The sequence below is a fragment of the Polypterus senegalus genome, chromosome 3 (genome assembly GCF_016835505.1).
Source record: "Polypterus senegalus isolate Bchr_013 chromosome 3, ASM1683550v1, whole genome shotgun sequence".
In the NCBI taxonomy this organism is placed as follows: domain Eukaryota; kingdom Metazoa; phylum Chordata; class Cladistia; order Polypteriformes; family Polypteridae; genus Polypterus; species Polypterus senegalus.
In genome coordinates, this window is record NC_053156.1 from 95758464 (window position 1) to 95783695 (window position 25232).

A 25232-nucleotide genomic window follows, 5' to 3' on the forward strand; every position below is an offset into this window, starting at 1 on the left:
TATGGAGGCCAGTTTTAGCAATATTTGGGTACATTTGCTATGCTTGTTGTTAGCATATTGTTAAATCACGGCGCATGATTACACCATGACAATGGAATAAAAGTAAGAATTGAGTGGTAGTCTTAGGTTCTGGAAGCAAACAAACAACACATTTGGTAATTAGTGGGTATTAATGACCTGCAGGAATAGACACTTTTGTATTTCTATTGATTGAGTGCATATTGGGCTTAGTGTTTTGGTATCTTTTGATTTTGGTAAAAGCAATAGACAGTAGTTTTGTCTTGATTATTTATTGGTCCTTTGTGACTATTTTCCCTACTGATCTTCAATCTTGGAAGAACATTTCTAGTCTTGTCTGGTACTTTCATCTTTTTCTGGTGTTTTTGATCTTACATCTGGATTTTTCCTCTCGTTTGATGATTTGAATGCTAGTCCTTTCCTAGTCTTCCAGTGCCTTGACCTACTATTTGTTTGTTTAGGGTTTCTTTTTTGAAAAAAAGAATTAATTAAAACAGTTCTATTCCATTGATTCTTATTAAGCACACATCTTCTTTAGAGCCCAGTGTGCTATACCAGAATTATACCCGTAAATGTAGTATGAAGTAAGAAACGGTAGCTCAACACAAAACATAATGTTGAAACCTAAACACAGAAACATTGCAAAATATTACAAAATTCAGGTTGGTTTTAAGTCAATATTCTCTTATTTTCTATTAAGTAAAATGCAGTTGTCTGTTTAAATACATTCTTGCACACTGGTTGTTCAAATAAAACTCTGTATATATGACAATAATGACCCTATACACCTATAAACCTTTCTTTAAGTTCTGAAGTTGCCCCTCGGTTCCACTCATCTTTGTCTTATTTGAAATGTGTCTGAAACGCTTGAGATTTAAATTATTAGTTAAATCCTGAAGAATAAGTTATATAATTAATTCTCTCTCTCTCTCTCTCTCTCTCTCTCTCTCTCTCTCTCTCTCTCTCTATATATATATATATATATATATATACTGTATATATACAGGGTGGTCCAGATCTAATTATGCAGATCCAGATCATTTAGATGACTGTCATTTATGGGGACGATTCCAGTTCGGCATGAAGACGATTCTTCATGTTGTCAGTTTGCACACTTCTCAATGGCCCATGATTTTTCAGGTGATTTTCTATGTAGTAAACGTACAGTGGTGTGAAAAACTATTTGCCCCCTTCCTGATTTCTTATTCTTTTGCATGTTTGTCACACAAAATGTTTCTGATCATCAAACACATTTAACCATTAGTCAAATATAACACAAGTAAACACAAAATGCAGTTTTTAAATGATGGTTTTTATTATTTAGGGAGAAAAAATCCAAACCTACATGGCCCTGTGTGAAAAAGTAATTGCCCCTTGTTAAAAATAACCTAACTGTGGTGTATCACACCTGAGTTCAATTTCCGTAGCCCCCCCCAGGCCTGATTACTGCCACACCTGTTTCAATCAAGAAATCACTTAAATAGGAGCTGCCTGACACAGAGAAGTAGACCAAAAGCACCTCAAAAGCTAGACATCATGCCAAGATCCAAAGAAATTCAGGAACAAATGAGAACAGAAGTAACTGAGATCTATCAGTCTGGTAAAGGTTATAAAGCCATTTCTAAAGCTTTGGGACTCCAGTGAACCACAGTGAGAGCCATTATCCAGAAATGGCAAAAACATAGAACAGTGGTGAACCTTCCCAGGAGTGGCGGCCGACCAAAATTACCCCAAGAGTGCAGAGGCGACTCATCCGAGAGGTCACAAAAGACCCCAGGACGTCTAAAGAACTGTAGGCCTCACTTGCCTCAATTAAGGTCAGTGTTCACGACTCCACCATAAGAAAGAGACTGGGCAAAAACGGCCTGCATGGCAGATTTCCAAGACGCAAACCACTGTTAAGCAGAAAGAACATTAGGGCTCGTCTCAATTTTGCTAAGAAACATCTCAATGATTGCCAAGACTTTTGGGAAAATACCTTGTGGACTGATGAGACAAAAGTTGAACTTTTGGAAGGCAAATGTCCCGTTACATCTGGCGTAAAAGGAACAGCATTTCAGAAAAGAACATCATACCAACAGTAAAATATGGTGGTGGTAGTGTGATGGTCTGGGGTTGTTTTGCTGCTTCAGTACCTGGAAGGCTTGCTGTGATAGATGGAACCATGAATTCTACTGTCTACCAAAAAATCCTGAAGGAGAATGTCCGGCCATCTGTTTGTCAACTCAAGCTGAAGCGATCTTGGGTGCTGCAACAGGACAATGACCCAAAACACACCAGCAAATCCACCTCTGAATGGCTGAAGAAAAACAAAATGAAGACTTTGGAGTGGCCTAGTCAAAGTCCTGACCTGAATCCAATTGAGATGCAATGGCATGACCTTAAAAAGGCGGTTCATGCTAGAAAACCCTCAAATAAAGCTGAATTACAACAATTCTGCAAAGATGAGTGGGCCAAAATTCCTCCAGAGCTGTAAAAGACTCATTGCAAGTTATCGCAAACGCTTGATTGCAGTTATTGCTGCTAAGGGTGGCCCAACCAGTTATTAGGTTCAGGGGACAATTACTTTTTCACACAGGGCCATGTAGGTTTGGATTTTTTTTTCTCCCTAAATAATAAAAACCATCATTTAAAAACTGCATTTTGTGTTTACTTGTGTTATATTTGACTAATGGTTAAATGTGTTTGATGATCAGAAACATTTTGTGTGACAAACATGTAAAAGAATAAGAAATCAGGAAGGGGGCAAATAGTTTTTCACACCACTGTAATAAGTTATAGCGTAATGAAAATTGCATAATCAGATCTGGACCACCCTATATATATATATATATATTCTTATATTCTTCTTATTGGCGCTGTTTCCAATAAGCGCAGGGTTTGAAGAGATGTTGTGACAAATAGGCGCCGGTCTCTTATTAGTAGCCGGTCTCCTTTAAGCGCCGGTCTGTAGTAAACGCCGATCTCCAATGACCCACCGCCTTTTTCGTACGCTAATCCTCTTTTCGTACCACCTGGGCTACCGCCCTCCTGCAGTGAATCATACGGTAAGTACCTTTTCGTGTCAAAAATGTTTTGTCGTCGGATGCTATCGAGGAAGCGAGAAAGTCAAAAAGAAATTTCTTTGTGTACATTTTGCCCTTTTGTCTCCACGTCAATCATAACCTCACAGGGAGGGCAGAGGTGGCGGGAAGAAGATGAAAATGACATCTTCGACACGTTAATCCTGATAAAACTGATTACTGCGCGACAACAAGCAATGGGAATACCTGTATTGCCATCACAAGAAGAGGAAGATAAAGAAGAACTCGCAAATAACGAAGCAATCATTACCTATTCAGACAACGAGTAGATGGTAAGTACTGTACTTTATTGTATCTTATCCAGTCTCATGTCGTTATGTATACGTATATGCGTGAGTCTGGAGCTTATTGCATTTCCTTATGTTCCGCAGGGGACTTGTCGGGCTGATGAGCGCTTTCGTGCGAAATTCGGACTGGTGGTGGCATCATTGGCAAGAAAGTTGACGTCTACTGTACCTGTTTTTCATGCTTATGGTAGTACCGTACTGTATACTGCTTTAATAAGACCGTACTGCTGTACTGATAATTTCATTAAATCCTGAAATGTTCATCCGGTGTTGTTGCCTACATTTTGTGACCGTAAATACGGTACCATACCGTATTTTACTGCCAAATGAACCCTGTTTACACATCACCATTCCGTCTGCGAGGCGAATAATAGCCGGTCTCCAACAACCGCCGGTCTCTTTTAAACGTCGGGCCGTCCGAATAATTTTTTGAATAAACGCCGGGGCTACTATTGGAAGATATACGGTATACAGTATATTAATTTGCCAAAGTGAGCATTTTTATAAATTTTAAACAATTCCTAGCCTGTTCTTGCTTTTTAATATGGAGCACAAGAGCCTGGTTGTCCAAACGTGACAACAAAAGCTTTAAAACTTACATATTATGTCCATTCTGAAGAGGAAGTGCCATCCACATTTCTGAGGCATCCTTGTGACTACAGAAGGAAACTAAAAGTAATACATTTTACCAACAATTCTTGGTACTATTTACTTGAGGTAAACCTACATTTTTATTTCATTTGTTTGCTTTCATGGCTGTCATGGGTAGAATGGTACATTTTGCACAGGCACACCTTGCCTCACTGCGGCATCAGGCTGCAAACGTTCCTGCTTTTGTCTTTCCGATTCTTTTTCTCCAATGATTATATTCTGTGCCCATTTGTAATTAATGATACTCTACATTGAAGTGTGCCAGACATCTAATATAGTTTCATCTGATTTGAGTACACATTTTCTGTAAACCATTGTGACTGTACATGATTCAAAACACACACCAGCGGCAATGGCACATGTGTATTCAAATAGTTTTTTTATATACAAGAATCAGATACAAACTGCACATTTTACACTCAGATTATATACTTTTTTCCCCGCAGTGGGTCCTCATAATTAGTCAAATTCCTTTTAGCATTGTTTCTTCTGGCTACAGCCTTGGTGCAATCTTGGATATGTATCACCATCATGCAAAGAAAAATAACTATTTATTGTCACATTCAAATACATTGTCAGTTGTGTTGTGTCTGTGAGCACGCCACCTTCCAGCATTATGCTCTTTACCTGCAGCTTGCCCCAACTACTGTGTGCCATCTTTTCTTGTCTGCTCATAGAAACTGGTGCAGGCTGTTTACTAATTAATCCAAGTGTGAGAAAAGCAATGTGTAATTTTATATATGGTTTTATCTAACTGAAGTCATTAATTATGACATTATGAGTTATACGAGCATTCCTGCCGCGTACCGGGCAGAGCCCCACCACCACTTTGGTAACTCAGATCACATCTCTGTCATGTTAATTCCAGCATACAGACCGCTCGTCAGACACATCAAAACCGGTTCTGAAGCTGGTAAGAACTTGGCCAGCAGAAGCCATCTCTGCCTTTCAAGACTGTTTTGAGTGCACTGACTGGGAGATGTTTAGAGAGGCTGCAACCAACAGCGACTGTATCAACTTGGAGGAGTACACTTCATCAGTGACAAGCTACATCTATAAGTGCATTGATGATATTACTGTCTCCAAGTGCATCACTGCATGCCCCAACCAGAAACCATGGATTACAAAGAAAGTGCATGTAATACTAAAGACCCGGGACTCAAGGATTCAAGGAAAGTGACAAAATCGCCCTGAGAACAGTGAGGGCCAAACTATCCTGCGCCATCAGAGCGGCAAACCGCATACACGCCCAGAGAAACCAGGGACTTTTTCTATGTGACAAAGACGCACAGAGCATGTGGAAAGGCATCCAGGCTATCACTAATTACAGGACAACACCACCCACCCGCCTGTGACAGTGACGCCTCCCTTCCAGATGTGCAGAATAACTTCTATGCGTGGTTTGAAGTACAGAACAAAGTGTTGATGAGGAAGGCCACTTCTCCTCCTAGCGACCAAGCATTAAATCTGACTGTAGCCGATGTGAGAAATACTCTACGAAGAGTCAACCCACGGAAGTCTGCAGGACCAGACATTATTCCTGGCAGAGTACTAAGGGAATGTGCAGACCAGCTGGCAGATGTTTTTACTGACATCTTCAACATCTCCCTGAGCACTGCCATTGTCCTAACCTGCTTCAAAACCATCACCATAGTTCCCGTGCAAAAGAAAAGTCACAAGTATCCAACCTCAATGACTACCATCCCATTGCAGTCACTCCCATTATCATGAAGTGCTTTGAGAAGCTTGTCATGAGGCACATCAAAACCCTGCTGCCCCCCTCACTGGATCCCCTGCAGTTTGCCTATCGCCAGAACCGTTCAACAGATGATGCAATAGCCACCACTCTCCATCTGGCTCTCGCTCATCTGGACAATAAGGAAACGTACGTTCGAATGCTGTTTATCGACTTCAGCTCAGCATTCAACACAATCATTCCTCAGCAGCTGACGGAAAAGCTGAGCCAGCTGGGACTGAACACCTCCCTCTGTAAATGGATTCTAGACTTCCTGACTGAGAGACCTCAGTCAGTCAGGATTGGAAACAACATCTCCAGAACTACCACACTGAGCACTGGAGTCCCTCAAAGCTGTGTGCTCAGTCCATTATTGTTCACACTGCTGACTCATGACTGTGCAGCAATGCACAGCTCTAATCACATCATAACATTCACCAATGACACGACTGTGGTGGGTCTCATCAGCAACAACAGTGAGTCAGCATACAGAGAGGAGGTGCAGCGGTTAACGGACTGGTGTAAAGCCAATAACCTGTCTCTGATTGTAGACAAAACAAAGGAGATGATTGTTGACTTTAGAAGACTAAGAGTGACCATCTGCCACTGAACATTGACGGCTCAACTGTGGAGGTCGTCAATAGCACCAAATTCCTGGATGTCCACCTGGCAGAGAACCTCACCTGGTCCTATAATGCCAGCTCTTTAGCCAAGAAAGCCCAGCAGTGGCTCTACTTCCTGCGTAGGCTGAGAAAAGCCCATCTTCCACCAGCTATTCTAACAACATTCTACAAAGGAACCACAGAGAGCTTCCTGAGCAACTGCATCACTGTCTGGTTTGGAAATTGCACGGTCAGGGATCGTAAAGCCCTTCAACAGATAGTGAAGACAGCTGAGAAGATGATCTGTGTCCCCCTACTTCTATCATGGACATTTACACCAAACGTTGCATCCGCAAAGCCGCCAGCATTGTGAATGACCCAACACACCCTTACTGTTTACACTTCTGCCATTGGGAAAAAGGTACCGAAGCATTCGGGCCCTTACCACCAGAATGTTTAACAGTTTTTTCCCCCAAGCAGTCAGATTCCTGAACACTCATGGACTGATCTGATATCTGATATACTGTATGTGTTCTGCTCTGCAATGTTGCACCTGTTTGCACATTTGTCTCACATGCACCTTGTTATGTATTACGTGTCTTTATGTTATGTGTCATCGATTCTTTGTTGTCCTGTGTTCTATGTAGCACCATGGTTCTGGAGGAACATTGTTTCGTTTCATTGTATGCTGTACTACTGTATATGGATGAAATGATAACAAATACTCTTGAATCTTGAATCTTGAATTGTATCACCTCTGTGGATAAAATAAATGACTTAACTGAACTGATTACACTGCATTGATTTTTTGTAAAAGCCTTGGGGTTTTGAAAGAGCTATAGCTGCCTGCTTGTCAATACTAAAATCAAAATGCCAATTAACAGTCAGCATTATGAGCATTCTGCAACATGTCACATTAGTGCTCAGTTAAAAAAAAAAAGAAAATACAGTAGAAATGAAAATGACCGATTACACAATAGAAGTAATCACAGTGAAACACATTAAAGCAACACACACTGATTACTGAACAGAGCATGTTGAATCTCTCTTGCTTTGGGTCATGGTAATAAGACAACAACTTAGGACAAAGTTTTTGAGTGAGTGAAGTTAATTAGTACTTTTACTTTTACTGTTTTTGTAGATATTTACTAAAACCCATATTATGATGAGGTAGTTCCTAATTATTCTTATCAGTTTCAACTGAACACTATTGCCAGTACTGTCCCATGTCCCACATTTCAGCTCTCCTGCTGCAGATGTTTTCCACAGTCTAAAACTGAAAGAACTTGTGGCATTGACAGTTTTCAAATGTCTCTGTGATCTTTTGCATCAAACGTACTGAGGACTGTGAGTAACTGTGTGACATTTTTTGGGAAATATTGTCTAGTTGTCTGCAGCAATTTACAGCTGCATGTCAGCATTGAATAATTTTAACAATAGCTCTTGGAGAAGATTTTTTTAAGTATATCTCAGTGAAAACCACATCCTTGACACTGAGAAGATTGTCAAGGAGGGAGAAGAGCAATGAAGAGAAGAATATAGCTGGTCTTCATTTAAATTAACTGATTTTCACAAAATCTTCTTTTTTTGCTTTTCTAAAATAACGTGGAGATGCTGTTTTACAATGTTTGTACAATCTCAAGACACAGGGTCAATGCATGGTAACACTCTTGACTATTGACATATTTGGCAGGTTTTAATGCTTTTGTTTTCACATTTGGACCCCTGCCCGTGTTATGTGTCTGTATTGTAGTTTTGCTCTGATCTTAATAGCTGCTAAAGTTGTTTATGGATTAATTATGGCCTGATATCATTTTGTAATGCAAATTGGTTAGGATGACACTGACACAGGCAGTTGAATTTGGCAGATTTATATTGGCCCCATTTGAGTGTCAGTGTGGATGTACATATGAGTGGGGCCCTATGATGGACTCTTACGGATCAGTTCCTGACTTTTGATTAATTCTGCTAGGAGAGCCTTAGCCTTAAGGGCTTATGGCTGTTAAGTTGTATTAATTAGGGAGTTTTAGCTCCCTGTAATCCTGTAACTGTAAGTTGTTCTTTCTTGCTCTGTTGGTCCCGAATCTAGAGTCAGACATGGTGAGCTTCCTTGCACTTATAATCTTATAGTGGATAAATGGGAGCATTTTGATTAGGAAAATTCACAAAAGTGAAGGATATTAGCCATATATCAAAAGAGAGGCAAATATTTGTACTAGTTATGAAACTTACAACTCTGTATAATAATTCTGGTCAATTCATCTTCTGTCTCAGAAGCATTCTATAAATATCACAGCTGACCTTGGAAAATGATGTGCTCTATACAGATAGTGTTAAAAATATATTATTTTAAATGTACAAGGTGGGAAGTTATTACTTTACTAACAGAGGGTCCTAACTCTCATAGAAACATACATTGTTATTTCCTTATATTTGAGATTGGACTGCCCAACTGATTTTGGCAAACAACACATGCAAAATATTTACTGCTGATGGATGATGCTGGCAAAGCTTCACAGTATATAGGAAATTAATTCGCTGTGTGCTTTTCAAACACTCCCTGCAGTCTCTATTAACAGATCTTTAGATGAGTTTGTCATTGACAGTGATGCTGCAACATCTTCTTTTTTTGTTTACATTGTTGGATTATTTGCTTTAGAAAGAGAAGCCGCAACCGCATTACTGATAGTTTATGCAGCAGAAATTTGACTGGTATATCCAAGTGAGACACTTTTGCTATTTTAAAAGCAGATTATTCTCACATTTTTAACTCAGTTTAATTTCTTTTTATATAGAACTATACTCTAAAGGCAAACTCAGAACACTTATACAACTATGTAAGTAACAGGTACAGTAAGTGCCAAACCAGACAAAATTGTCTTTTTAAAGTACAGTACAGTATACACAAAGTATTCTCCTTTTTTAATAGCTAAATTACCATAGCTGGAATTAGCATGTTTCCTTCTGCCGTTATTGATGTTGAACAGCCTGTCTGTTTCCCCCACAACTAGGAACCCCTTTGATGGTGACTAAATTTGTTCCTTTGAGCTATTTTCTTATATCCATTATTAAGGCTACTGTTAGCATAGCTATCTGTTTAATGAAAACAGCACAATTTCTGGCTACAAAACATCTATGATTTAACCTTAGTTGAGACACAAGGCCTAGCTACAGTTTTTCATTTGTTATGACAGAAAAAGAAATTTTGATTGAAATTTTAGGTTAGTCACTTAAAAATACTTCAGTATTTCTTAAAAAAATACAATGGACTGGCGCTCCATCCAGGGATTGTTCCTGCTTTGCACCCCTTGCTTGCTGGGATAGGCCTGCCTTGGATAGTTGGGTTGAGAAAATAGATGGATGGATAATGATTTTTTTTAAACTTCGTTAGAAAGTTCTTTAAAACTCTTTAATGCCCCCCCCCACAACAGCTGTTTACATCTCTATTTAAGTTTCCATATTAGAGATCTGCAATGTATACTTTGTGTTGACTTGAATCATCCATCCATCTATTATCCAACCTGCTATATCCTAACTACAGGGTCATGGGGGTCTGCCGGAGCCAATCCCAGCTAACACAGGGTGCAAGGCAGGAAACAAACCCCGGGCAGGACGCCATCCCACCGCAGGGCGCGCACACACACACACACACACACGCATCAAGCACACACGAGGGACAATTTAGGATCTCCAATGCACCTGACCTGCATGTCTTTGGACTGTTGGAGGAAACCCACGTAGACACTTGGCGAACATGCCAAACTCCACGCAGGGAGGACCCAGGAAGCAAACACAGGTCTCCTTACTGAGAGGCAATCATTCATTGTTTTAATGTTATGCAAAATTAATATTTATTTTGAACCGACTGTGTGGAATTTACATAATCTCCCTGTGTCTGTGTGGGTTTTTTTCCGGTTACTCCAGTTCTCCTTCCATAGGTTTAGCCAGTACTCTTCACATGTGACAATAATACTACTAATACTTCTCAAAGGGGTTAATTTATTTCTCTTGGCTGATGTGTCCGAAACATTTTATAAAACACGGCAAGACTTAATTTAAAATATTTTAAAATAAGCATTCATACAAGGGGAAAAGATTTTTTTGTTCTCTGCTGTCTTCTCTCAGGTGGAAGTTGAATTTTTCTAGATTGATTTTGAACATATTTGTTGTTTAGGTTTTGCAAATTTCATCTGCTTGATTGTGTACTATGTTGTTTTCTTGAAATAAAATTAATAAAAAAAAAAACAAGGTAATGGACAGATGAATCTATGTGATGTTTTGTGGTGCATTTATTTCCATCATATATAGAGTTTGACCTTTCAGTTTTACTTTTCTTGGTCACTCATATATTATTGTGACACTCATTTGTAACTCTTACTAGTTCCATGTAACAAATGTGCTTTTACAATGCTTTCTTCACAAAAATCTATCGAGGCTCTCATTCCTGCAATCTTAAATCAGAATTCAACCAGGTGGGAAAACATTGATATATTAGAATTCACCCATTCCCCTTGTCTGAAAACAAAGCAATAGCAGTGGATATATAAAATTTAATGTATATCATCATGTACTGTACAAACAAACAAAAGAAAATGACACAGGGAAATAAAAGGCATAGAAAAATAAAATAAAACCCTACTGTCATTGTGAGACTGTCCAGACTACACACTGATTGTCTCTCATACTCTTTGTGAGAGGGCAGCTTGTTTTCTTTAATTAACAAGTACAGTACTTCCTTTGTTATCCAACATAGTTGTGAACAGAAGGCCCTAAATGTATCTGGTAAATATATGTCATTTATATTCCTTACTTTGTATATATATATATATATATATATATATATATATATATATATATATATATATATATATATATATATATATATATATATATATATATATATATACACATAGTATGTGTAGTTTTTCTTCAAATGTAATTAGTTGAAATGCAATGAATGACATAAAATGTGAGCAGTAAACTTCAAGAGGTTTAAATTTAAAGCTTAGGTTAGTAAAAATTGAAAAATAATAGGAAATTTCAGAATATTACAAGAAGGCCTTCTTCAGGGACAAGATGTTCTCCAGCAATTAAAGTAAATTAAGCCTTGCAAGTTAAAGCAAACAATTTGCACAGGGGTCCCAACTTCTGTTGATTAAGTAAAACCCTCTGTCTGTCTTAAAGCAGAGTTGGAACAGGCTGTGTTACTACACCCACTGAAGTACGTCTTGGGCAATATTCCAGTGATAATGGCAAGAAAACGGCAATTAATACTCTGTCTCATTTAATTTGTTGTTAACCTTAGAAGTGTAGACATTTCATTTAGAGAAACTGCAAAAAAAAACAAAAAACAAATAAATGATGTCCTACATAATCCAAATGCAATTGGAAACTGGAAAAAGATCTGGCAGACCCAAAATCACAACCCAATTAGAAGACAAGTTTCTGATGGTCACCTGCTAGTGTGATAGGTGCTTCACAGCACAACAGCTTTAACCATAAACCTCTTTCATTTAAACAAGTCAATCTTGAGCTACCAAATAATATGATAATAAATTTTGGAATTGGCAAGAGCTCATGCTACTACACTATGATATAGTAGTCTGATCCTGTGTCTGTCGTGAGTTATCTAAAAGTGAACCAAAAATAAGTAAAAGATTTTAGGATTTAATAATAAACGAAATTACTATTTTATGGCATGTATTGAAATGGTAGCACCAACCTGTGCTAGCAGACAAATCAATTCAAGATTTGTCAGGTAATCCAACACAGATTTGTTGGGAAAGGAACTATACAGATAGATAGATAGATAGATAGATAGAGAGAGAGAGTAGTCCTTGGTGTGTTTTAGTCTTCACCACTGCTGCTGCAATTGCTGTTGTCATCTGACTCCAGCCATTTTAAAACCAAAGTACAATTAAATAAAATAAAAGTAAGTTTCAATAAAAGTTATTTGCAGTATTATTTGTTTTAATATAGCAAATTCCCTACTGACATGATCGGAGCACTGTACATATTTAGGAAGAATATTGTTAAAATAAGTCAAAAACACCAAGCAGTACAAATGGTATTTAAAATTATTCTCTGTTCTGGAGTTTAAATGTAATACTTGAAAGATCTTTAAACACCTCATACAAAAAAAATTTAATTAGCAGTGTTTAAATGTGAGTAGTGCCATTTTCTCAATAACAAGTGTTAAACTGCTTCTCATTAATGCCTGCTACTGACTTCTACTTATATATCTACCTATTCCTATTTAAAACCTACCTTTCATGAATATGGATGTAACTTTCATATCTGTGAGCTCATTGTTTGTTCCCACCTGTCTCACTTGTACAATAGGATTCTTTTTCTTTATTCGCCTGTTGGTAATACAGTATAGGCCTGGTTTAATGGAAATTTATGGTTTGCAGACACAATGCTATGACAGTATCCTTACGATTTCACAAAATAAGAATTCAAATTGCTGTCTGAATGATAAAATAAAGCTGTCACCTATAAAATCTACAAAAATGGTTACAGTTAATTTCAAAAATTCTTTTTAATAAACAATGCAACATCGGTGGCACAGTAGCTCAGTGGTTAGTGCTGCTGCTTCATAGATCTAGTATTCTGGGTTTGAATCCAATGCCTGAGTGTTATCTGAGTGGAGTTTGCACAATCGCCCATTTCGGTGTGAGTTATCCTCCAGGTATTTGTTGTTCACAAAGGCTTGCAGGATAGGTTGATTAGCAATGTAAGCGTGACTATGTGCGAGAAAGGGTCATATCCAAGGATGTGTCTTGCCATGTGCTGATAGGATGGGCACAGATCTGTGTAACCTCTGTCTTGGATTTCATGTGTAAACAATTTTGAAACACAATTGTTGCCCTTGTTTAAAAGGAATTGCTTAATTATTTTATTTCTCAGGCACACACAGGCATTGTAATACTTTGCCTGCACCCCACCTAGAATATTCTAGGATATCTAGAATAGGTATAAATATAGGATAACTAAACTACTTATGGCTATCTGTCTGTCCCTAATTTTTAACTAAAGACATTTATAAATGACATTTAATTAAAATGAAGTAATCCTGTGGTGTACAAAGTAGTGTGGGTATTGCATAACATTTGGATCCCATTACAGGTCCTGGCTGGAGTGTCTTTGATGTAGAATCAACATGGATTTTCTCTAACAGTCCAGTTTCCTTTCACCTTCTAATCATGCAAAAATTAGCCATATGCGAGTATGCCCGGTGACACATTGGTCTCATTTCTAGAGGTCATCACAGCTTTGTGGTTTGCCAATTTAACCCTGAGAATTTGACTTTTTGCAGTAGTGTATGAGGAAAAGTGTGAGTTATAGTGAAATGGACTTATCCATGTTTTTCTTAGCACAGAACATAACTACGTATAGAATTGCAGAGTGAAATAAAATAACTGAACATTAATTTAATACATCATTTCTAACATATTATTTTTTAACATCAGACATTTTTTTTTTATTTCTTCCTTTTGCAAACCCACGCTTATGCAACCCTTCTCTGTCTCCTTAGAACTGCAATATAAGCAGCTCACTCTTTTAGCCAGATGGCTATAGACGGATAAATGTAGATGAAATATCCAACATTTTTCATTCAAGAGCAAAAACAAGAATTACATCCAATATTAATAAGTTCACAAAAATAATACCCATTATAGATTAGAAGATTAGGTTTAAGACAATGTAGAGAATCACCTTATTTCAAAAAGAATTTTATAATTCTGAGAAACACTGCATTACCATATAAAGAACAACTTCTAAACACAAATTGGGTTAAAACACAGTAAAATGGCTTTATTGTGAATTTCAATATAGCTTACAGCTTTTCAGTACTGTATTTATTTTGGCTTCTCTCCTGTGATTATATTCCTGAATGCCCTTTTTAATATTTTCTAATTGCTTTAAACATGGGAAAGGTGCTGTATAAATACAATTCACTATTATAATGTCCTTGCATTCACTTGTTCCAGAATGGGCTAAGCTTGAACTGGATCCAGAAGGCTTGGAAAAGAAAAAATGAAATGATGATGATGGTTGTTGTTATTATTATTATTATTATCGTTGTTGTTGTTATTATTAGTCTCAAGTAAAGCACAGTGACTCTCTATCCATTTTCATGTAATAGAGGCGTTCCTCCATTGTATGTAACCAGTGCAAGCATCCTTGAATTCCCATTTATTCTTTAAAAACAACAGTCATAGGTTTTGTCCTTTAACTGGCAGTTTTATTGTGCTCAGCCCTGGAGGTCTTGCCTATCTTGAGTCCACCCAGCTCCCACAGTACAATCCTCAATATTCAGACAGGCTCTCCCTAACAATGTATTTGAATCTGGTTGTTTTTTTTTTTTCTTCCACCGTTGCTCCGTGTATATTTCTGGAGTTTAGTTTCTTTAAGACATCTCATACAACTATTCAGTGTAGATCATTGTTTTATGTGAGCATCTATTGTTTGTTTTATCTCACACAGACTCAGTTTGGTTTTGGCAAATCACTTGTGGTTATAATCCCATGATAAACAGAATACCATTGTGCTGTCTCTTGTGAAAACTGAGCAATAATTCAAATGTACCCTTTGAGCAAATGTTATATTGCGAGTTTATGGATTGGCTGTGTAAATACACACCCCATGCTGGGACAAGATTCTGAGAGATTCTGTGGTCAAACGTAGTGAATTACAAGACCATGTTATTGTGCTTTATAACATGACATTCTCTTAACTTTTAAAATTGTTCTTAAAATTGTTTTTGCATTTTCAAGATGCCTTTAAACAAAAGTAATTTTGGAATGAAAAAGAGGTTCAAGCATATTTAAAAATATGGTGGCTGGAAATAAGAGGCCCACTTAATCCAGCTTTAGATTTGCGATGGGAATGCAAACTTTTATTCTACCTTCCAGTCAACCTAAACTGAGTTGCAGTAGCTCAATGACAGGATATCTAAAAATATCCAAAGACAACCATAATGTTATGATATAAAAACATCTGAAGAAAAATGATTATGCTTCCTTCTGTTTATTTACATGCATCTGATCCTTTCCTATATAAGGATAAATCACAAATCTGACACACTGCTCTCTAGAAACCATTGAATGCAAGAAAGATTCTCAAAACACACAATCAGCAAGGTGCTTGACAGCCTCCATCTTTACAGCATGCACACAGCATCAGGCACACAATATACAGTAATTGGTTACTTAAAATAGGCAAAGTGGGAGAGTTCATGAAAAGGGACCTGACAAAATTAATTTACCTATGAAACACTGTGACTGGCTTTGTCTGCTGAAGCAGCAGAAATTCACATTGCTGTCAAAGCAGCGCATTCACCATAAATCAATCTGCGTAGCTATACTTAAGATTGTGACGTGTGTAAGTACCTAAAAATATTGTATTGAACTTAGTTTAGGTAACGTCTTGTATGATTATGTTCATTTTAAATGTGGGTCCTTTAATCCGTTTTCTTGTTAAATTATGTTTTTGCTCAGTTAGTACTGAAACTGCCTCACTAGGAGCTAGGTGTTTTGAATGTTTTACAAAAAAAAATAGATTTATAAAATGTTAAAACTGAAATTGCAAATCTAGAAATATTTTATAATTCATAGAACAAAACACCAAGCTACGTAGTGAGCCTCAGGGTCTAATGACAGAATATTCATTTGTTGCTTAAGTGCCATTTGGTTAACAAATTCCACAGTTCAGTTCACACCTTGAGGTTTGCCTCACAGTTCAGTTGTTGTTAACACTTCTGATCTGTAAATCAACCAAAGTGCGAAGCTCAAATCTGCTTCCACGTATTGTCTTCCTAAATGAGATGTGCATAATAAAAAAACATTCTTTTTTTAGAGCAACAAGAGTTCATATGTGTGGCAAAAAAACTCTATAAAGCAGAGAAGTTGAACACAGCAGATACAAATAATAAGAATAGTAGAAGCAAATCTAAAGCCAGACGGTGGTGAGGCAATTAACGGCTCCAAGCTTCTTGATAAAAGTATTAAGGCATCTTGCTTTGGTGTGGCTCCAAGAAAAACAAAAAAGAGTATGGCATCTTGGAAAGCAGGGCCACACTTGCTTCTTAGACTTTTGGTGGAGTAATCTTTGGCAAAATTAAGACTCACAGTGTTGTGCATTTGGTGTCCGTTCATGCTGCTGTCAACTGAACATCCATCTATCCATTATCCAACCAGAACCTATTATCTTTGAATCTGCTCTAAGTAAGCATGCCAAAAAAAGGTAATTTCCAAATAATACAAGTCCATCCATCCATCCATCCATCCATCCATTATCCTACCCTCTATATCCTAACTACAGGGCCACGGGGGTCCGCTGGAGCCAATCCCAGCCAACACAGGGCACAAGACAGGAAACAAACCCCAGGCAGGTCGCCAGCCCACCGCAGGGCGCACACACACATATCCACACACACCAAGCACACACTAGGGACAATTTTAGAATCGCCAATGCACCTAACCTGCATGTCTTTGGACTGTGGGAGGAAACTGGAGCACCTAGTGGAAACCCACGCAGACACGGGGAGAACATACAAACTCCACGTAGAGTCTACTGAACATCCTCTACCTTAGGTTACCAGAGTGTAAAATGGAAATCCCTTCCCTGTTAGCAAATGTTAGCAAACATCTATGCATCACACTTTTCCTTAAAAGGTAGCATCTGCATTTTGGAGCTACTGAGATTCAACTGAGAAAGAGCAAAGTAAATCTGGAGATAATCTGAGTCACATGAGTAAGGCTTGATTCTTCCTCACTGACTAGCTAAATTGGTGAGTAGTGTGTGCAGGAGTATTATTTATTTATATAAATATGTTTTCCTGTAAGTTTTTTTTTTCTTTGGTTGTTGCTTATGTAATGCTGAGATCATGTAAGTAATGTACACTTATAGTGTGAATTGATGGCAGTGCAAGTTTTTAGGAATAAATAGGAGAATAGTCAAACGTAAATAAGAACATTACGCAGAAAATGGGAGCCAAACTGCCAAAACCAAAAAAATCAAAGCCACACTAGGCAAAGATCAACAACTTAACCCTAATTCATTTCTTAAAAATGTGTTTGTTTGAATTAGTCTTTCCTTTTAAAGTTCAGACATATGCTGCTTGTAGTATTTTATAAACCGTTTTATATGTATATTTTATTTTATTAATAGTTTTCTGAGTCATGGATTTCATTTTTATGGTTTGTTTTTTGCCAAGAATTTATTTATTTATATTTTCACTTGCTTTCTGAGTAGCATCACATTAATGCAGCTGTCACAACAGTTAGGTCACCAGATGTGACCATATAAATGTGGTGGCATTTGATAGACATGTTAATCGTCTTTGGATACTCTACAAAAAACACTCTCAAGACTCTTAGTGATCGTTAGCATCTTTAAACAGTAGGCCCCAACGGTGTTTTTTGAACCCCATTTTTATCTTTGATTTTGGTTTTGTCCTCTTGTTTTTCCTACTCTTTTCATTTGTCTTCAAGGGTACAACCTATACCTTTTTTTTGTTATTTTGTGTTTTTCATGTTTATTCTCACAATAATTCCCAGAGTCTTTGCATCTTGTAACAATGTTGTGTGTGGCCAACTTTAATATCATGGCTGCCACGCTGTCAAAACAGATCCACAAAATTGTTATGCAATGATGTCACCAAATTAAAATAAATTAAAAATTATAATTAAAAAAAGGTTTGTTCAAATGAAACAAAGCAGACTCTAATAGAATCCTAGCATTTGGGTGCTTATTAATGGTGCAAACTTGAGTAAAAACTCCCATTAAATTGTTCTAAATGCTAAAAATAAATAGTTACAGGTGAACAGAACACACATTTACTGTAGTGAGTTAGGCATACAACATTATTTTTCAGTGTTTGGTATTTTTACTCTAAAGCCTTTACCCTAAAACATTTGATTATTTTCTCAAATGAATGATTATAGAAGGCTGCTGGCAGTTGTCATTTTCTGTATAGAGTAATTAGCTTTACTTTCAGTGCTGGTATTTCTTTATTTTACTTGAAGCCCAACACTGGGCCAGCATGCAATAAGTGGAGTGACAGACACTTATACAAATGATTCTCACACAAATTCAGTAGCTTATTTCTGTAGCCTTTTTTATTCTTACTTTAAAATTGAATGAGATATGGCAACCACAAAATATAAAGTACAAAAACTAAAATAAAGACACCAACAAGAGGTAAAAACAATGTCACATTGCACAGCTTTTTCTGCCATGTTCTGTCTTAGACTTCATGTGTATAATCTTAGTCGAAGGCAGTCTGTGGCATGCTCCCATGACCGTCTCTCGTGTCTCATGACTAACCCAGCAACTCAATCCAACTAGTCAATGACTCCCTCTGTTTGATATTTGTATTGTCATAAATGTTGGCTCTGTGTGGATTAGAGCTGGCAATCAATGCATACTCATCCAGAAGTACAATGCATATAATGCAGTGACAATGAACAGGAAACAAAGGTGTTTTGGACCTCACAAACAGAATGGACGCTTGAGTATCTGGTGTCTTGTAATTTACATACCACTTTAGAATTGGAAAAAGAAGTTAAAAGGGCAAAGACTGAAGTAAACCTATGGCACGGCCATCTGTTTCATTAGGGATCACGTTATTCATTGTCTGAAAATTTTATTGAAGTATGCAACTGTACTGAAAAGTTGTTGTGTAGTTAAGTAATTTGACATGCATAGTCTTATAAATTGACATACTCTGACGACAGGATCAGCAACGGCAGTCATCAAGTTTGACATACCTTCTGGCTAGAAGTCATATAATGTGACAAAGGTTTAAGAATGGAGAAGCAATCGAGAATATATTCCAGTGAGAAGCACTATATAAGAAAATAGATTGTATCTTTGACCTTTTGGCAATAAATTCATTTCTTTCTTTACCCTGACTTTTTTTGCTGTTGTGTTTTTAATTTTTATTTTGACTTAATATTAAAGTATTTCTGTTTGCTATGTGCATGTTGACCTTCACCTAAACCATCATGAAACCGTTAATTGTGAAGATGAGTTTCCAAACAGTGCCAAACTAATGCTGTGAAAGTCTGACGCTGTTTGCAAAAGAGGATGGGATGCCAAATCAATGGGTGTGGGTGAATTATTTTTTTGGCAGAAGATGATACCCGTTATGAGTACAAACCAGCTGTCTAAAGCATTTGAGAATGCATATTCTTAATGACAGCCCATTTGGAATTCAGATGCTATTCCGTACAACAGGATAGTCACGTGATATTGTTTGTAAAATGACAAAATCGTTATACTTTTTTTAAAACTTTAAACCTTTCCCTTTAATATTTAAAAATGTTTTTAGTTTTTCTCCCTTTGTAGAGAAATAGCAATGGGATTCACATTCAAATGCTGTGCTTCCCATGCTGTCTTTGATTGTCCTGTATCTATGCACATATTTTGTTACTATGTGAACAAGCAGAAGAAATCAATGCAGGTAAAGATCTTACAGAATGAGCTAATCTACCTTCTGGACTGTAGAAAATAATGAAAATAAGGAGGTGTTTCCCTATACTAGTCTATTTGCTCTAATCAAAGTCATTTGTTTAGCTCAAATTATATAATTCACTATGCTCTGGCATAAGAATTGTGATCCTCACCACTTTCTCATGAGAAATAAAATTACAAAAATGTTGGTTCTGTTTTGGTTAAATTTCTTAGTGTGATATTTGGAAAAAAAACACATGGCAGTTTTCAAAAAAATAAACCATTAATATCTGTACGAAATGAAAAGGATGTCACATGCACTCCAACGCTGGATCTCTTTGGATTTCAGTGTGTGTGGAGTGTTCTTCATTTAAAAACATTGACCTTTTGTTTATTAAAAATAGTCCTTCCTAAAGCAGCTAAGATTGATGCTGTTTTGTTTTCGAGGCAGTGATCAGAAAGATTATTTACACCACTGCTCTTTTTTTTTGTTGTTATTTGTATACCTTCTAATAAGCAAAAGACTTGCCGAAAGCACTGATAGAAAGAGATGCACCGGTCACTTCAGATGTGTGGTATGAAGAAGAATGAATCTATCAATTGTCATGTTATGTACCACCATTAATTACATGCACTGTAACAATGCACTATACAAGAAGGCGATAGTTTCAGATATGTAAATGAATTAGTGTAATAATAATCAAAAACAGCAAATACAAATAAAAGTAAAACTTTCAGCATTGACAGAAACACAAGGAGCTTGACTGACTACCTATGTGATGTTAACAGCATGTTTTTCTCAGAATGAGCTTTAGAAAGTTAACACTGATACAGTAGTAAAAGTTTACAAGGAAGGGTAAATGACAAAAGTTACAGCACACAGAAATGAATCCATCTTGTGAACGATTAGAACAATTAAAGACACAGCAAGAGCTTAAACCTTCATATGAATTTAAAAGCCGAATGAGCTGCACGAGTTCAACTTAATACGAGGGAATTTCTATTATGGAGCCAGAAATGTACTGAAGAAAATGAACCTGTCATTCTGTTAAAGATGCTTATAAGAATTCCTGGCTTATGTCTTTCCAGTGGATCTTATACCCTTTGCTTTTCAGATTATTATTGTTCAGTTGTAAACCAGCATTCATTACATTACTACGCCAACTCTTTCAGTGCTAGGCCAGTTGATGCTCTGTATAAGGGGTGAATCATAATGATGTATTATGTATCTATTTATTGTTTCTTAAGTGAAAATGTAATAATCATACATAATATAAAATTGTTCTAATTAGTATGCCTGCTGTCCCTAGGGTGAAGGTATTGTCACTACAGAAATAGAATGTATTCTAATTTTCTAAAGGTTTTGTTGGTAACGCCTGTCTGTAGTAATAGTAATGTGAATAAATTTGTTTAAATGGCTTCTTTTTTTCTCCTAGGTGAAGAAAACCTATTGGCAATATTAAAAAGAAGATGGTGGAAGTATATGATCCTTGGCTTGATAGATATAGAAGCTAATTACCTGGTAATCAAAGCTTACCAGTATACCACACTGACAAGTGTGCAGGTAGGTCTGTCACTTACCTTCTTTTAATAATACTACTCAGAAGTATCTGGATTTTTAACAGGTTTGGTTGTTTCAGATTTGGTTGAAGACCAACAGGGTGAGAGTAAGCGTAAACCTTGTTTTAGTAAAAAGTAAGTAATACAGTAGTTTCCAAAGTGTCTGGAGAGCGTGGAAGCTATCACTGTCTCCTGAAATATTTAAAAGACTGCTTGTTCAAGCTATTCAGGTTCCAAATGTAGTAATCTGAAAATAAAAGATCATCATCACCTTCTCAAAATTTTTGGAGTAAATATCTCACAGAAAAATAAGCAATTCTAGGCTTTATCAGAACAAGACCAAACAGTTTTAGCTAGGATTAGCATGAAATAGAGACCCATTGGTATCTGATCAGCTTTAAGTTTTATAGTCCTCTAATGAATTATGTATGTGTCTGTTAGAAATGTTATTCCTTTGTTTCTGTGACAGTTTGTAGTCTCATTGACTGACATTTTAACAGTTACTGCCTGGTTAATTTTTAAACAAAACTAATGCAGTTGTCTAGTGTGGTAGCGTAATGGTTATTGCCACTGCCTCACAACTCCACTGGGTTCAAATCCTAGCTTGGTCATTCTCTGAATAAACTTTTTGGGCACTCTTCCCATGTTTGTGCAGATTTTTCTTTAAGTAATCCAGTTTCTTCCTAAAGATGAGTAGAATAGATTGACTGGGGAATCTAAACTAATTGATATGGGTGTGTATGAGTGTTCCTTGTGATGGACTGGTGCCATTGTTCACTTCTGCCTTGTTCTTAATGCTATCGGGATAGATTTTGGCTCACTGCAACTCACAACTGGAAAAAGGACATTGAGGAAATTAATGGATGGCCTATCACTGTGATGCTGTTCCTAACATCTTCTGCTGATGTAATATAGACTTATTGTAACATGCAAATTACTAGAATGGAATTTAGATAGTGGGACAGGAAATGTGATGAGAGATTTCCAAAGAGCAAGGATGATATTTTAGTTGTATTCATTAGCAATTTTGAAACTGACAACTACTGCATAAATGGAAGAAAGGAAGAAGGACCCCTGTCCAATGTAGCTTCTTGTAAATATCGATAACCCTGTCAGAATACCTAGAACTGCTTAAGCTGCACTATGTATAATGTGAAGTTTTCATTGTGATTCTGTCCTATTTACAGAAGATTTTATTCATCTCCTTATAGAGCAGCTTTAAGTGCATCTAACACACAGTTGTAGGACAAATGGAGTTAAATGGCAAGGTTAAAGATGAACAGCAGGTAATCTAATAAAATGGGATAAAATGATTTGATAAATGTAAAAACGAGGCAATTGATACATAGTAAACAGTAAAATAGGTCTGTGATTAATTATTTATTATTTTATATTGTGCTGCTTCATACCCTCACACCATACCTGTACTTCTTCTAATTACTCATAAGGCAATACGAAGGTACTTAGATATGTTAATAGCCAAATTGGTGAATATTTTTGAACATAGATAATAATACATAAGTGTGACATTTTACAGTTTTCAGATGGAATCTCTAATTGCAAACCATGCCATGTGGCATTGTGTAAGTACACATTTAATTGTTAAATTAAAATAAACGTTTAATATTGAACATAAATGGTGGTTCTGCCCTTCACTTCAGGCATACTATACACTAATATGAGGTGAATTATTTGGCTAAGTAATAGCCCATAAAAATTAATAAATAAAAAAATAATAATAAATAATGCCATACAGCATTTGGATGTTTGTTTTATTTTATGTTTGCGATGCCCACTGGATGGAGTTTTCATGTTCTTCTTGTGTTATTATCAAATGCTGCAGTAAAACACACCAGAGACTGTTTAAGAGCAGCATTTTAGGAACATTCCATCCTTCTAGTTTGTTAACTCATCCATTCCAGTTGTGGGATTTGGGATCCTTCCTTGTGCCCAGGGCTGTTGGTATAAGCACATTGTGATAGAGAAAAATAAAAATTATGAAATCATTTTGGTGTGGAAACTGGGAGCACAATAAAGGCTGTTAGCACACATGCAAATCTAAGTAAAAGAGTAGCGGCTTTAAACTTCTGCCAGCTTTTGTTGACAAGGATGCTCCAGCATGTGAAAACATAAGAAGAGGAGAAACCGAGATCTTCTTACATCTTACTGTTCTGTGACGACAGGAGCGGATCTATCATCAGGGCCTTCTGGGTACACAACTGGGGGCCCGCAACAGCAAGGGGCCTTTTTGCTAATGCCACCCCCACACCATGAAATAATCAAGTTTCTGTGACTCAAAATGACCAAGAGGGATGAGGCATGATGAAGTAATCTCATGTCAAAATCAACAGTGAGAAACAAAGAGCTGCTTTAAACAACCTGGTGTCTGTGTGCTGCCTTGCTAAAAGTATGATCAGCTCTAAGTCTCCCAGGGGCCCGTTGGAGGCTTAAATGCAGGTATAACAGACAATAACTTTGTATAATATTAACGTTTACCCCGCCGGGAGGAATTGAAGAGTCGCATAGTGTGGGGGAGGAACGATCTTCTCAGTCTGTCAGTGGAGCAGGACAGTGACAGCAGTCTGTCATTGAAGCTACTCCTCTGTCTGGAGATGATCCTGTTCAGTGGATGCAGTGGATTCTCCATAATTGACAGGAGCCTAACAGCGCCCGTCACTCTACCACAGATGTCTGTCCAGCTCTGCGCCTAAAATAGAGCCTGCCTTCCTCACCAGTTTGTCCAGGCGTGAGGCGTCCCTCTTCTTTATGCTGCCTTCTCAGCACACCACCGCAATAAAGTATCTATCTATCTATCTATCTATCTATCTATCTATCTATCTATCTATCTATCTATCTATCTATCTATCTATCTATCTATCTATCTATCTATCTATCTATCTATCTATCTATCTATCTATCTAATCCAGGCTTGGGCGATTGTTTAAGTGCCTTACAGCCCTGTATGAATGAATTTGGGCCTATTCTAGAGTATTCCAAGGAGTGGACAGTTGGCCTGTTCAAGGATGGTTCCAAGGGCATTGCACAGAGTGAACTGATTTAAGCAATCAACAGATACATTTTGCAACATCTTTAGCTTTTTCCATATTGCACATACAGTAACTTTGGCAAACATTGCCATTTTAGTAAAGGAAAAAGAGAATCAATGCAAGACACTTGGGGTTTAGGCAAAATATATTGTCTGAATAATTATCAATATTTTTATAGAAGTGTTTGATAGATAGAAAATGAGTTAAAGTCTGACAGAGGTCTGTTTTCTTTATGCCATGGAACGCTGCCTCCATAATTAAGCAGCATACAGCAGCATTAAATGGCTTCACACGATTGGAGGAAATTGTTCAGGACTGCTTTGTACATAGCCTATTGTTTGTGCAGTTGCACAATGGCAATGAGTGAAGGGGTTTTGAGGGGAAGATAATAGCCTGTCATATGAATACACAGGCAGTTCCTTAGAGGCCGTGTTCTTTCATCTCATGGAGAAAAAATAATGACACCTTTCATTGAAGTTAATGTAAGAAAAGTCAACTGGGAGTGACTCAGATCGTTGGTGAAGAATGTCTGCTGTGTTGTTTTACGTGGTGGGGTGAGGGAGCTTACAGTTCTAATACTTACAGATTTGAAATAAACAAAATTAGGGTTCTACAGTTCTCAGGAGCTCCTACAACTGAGACTGGGGACATCTATAAAAACGTGTAAACTGTGAAAGGAACAATTACTGATCCACACAGACTTGAATTCTGCACTTGGTGTTTGTTTAATACATGATTTCTATGCTCCTCTTGTTCTTGTGTGTGTAGTTTTATATAGCTGTCTACAA

The 25232-nt window shown here is 37.2% G+C and overlaps 1 protein-coding gene and 1 long non-coding RNA gene across 2 annotated transcripts in view; one reads left to right on the plus strand and one right to left on the minus strand.

Moving 5' to 3' along the window:
* The window catches only part of slc35f1 (solute carrier family 35 member F1), a 417452-nt gene that overhangs the window by 267879 nt on the left and 124341 nt on the right, over positions 1-25232 (plus strand). The window contains exon 3 of the mRNA XM_039747637.1: positions 21274-21401. Within this exon, the coding sequence (XP_039603571.1) occupies positions 21274-21401 (128 nt within the window). The remainder of the gene's footprint in view (positions 1-21273; positions 21402-25232) is intronic.
* LOC120525394 overlaps positions 1-25232 on the minus strand; it is a 176543-nt gene that overhangs the window by 99887 nt on the left and 51424 nt on the right. The window lies entirely within an intron of this gene.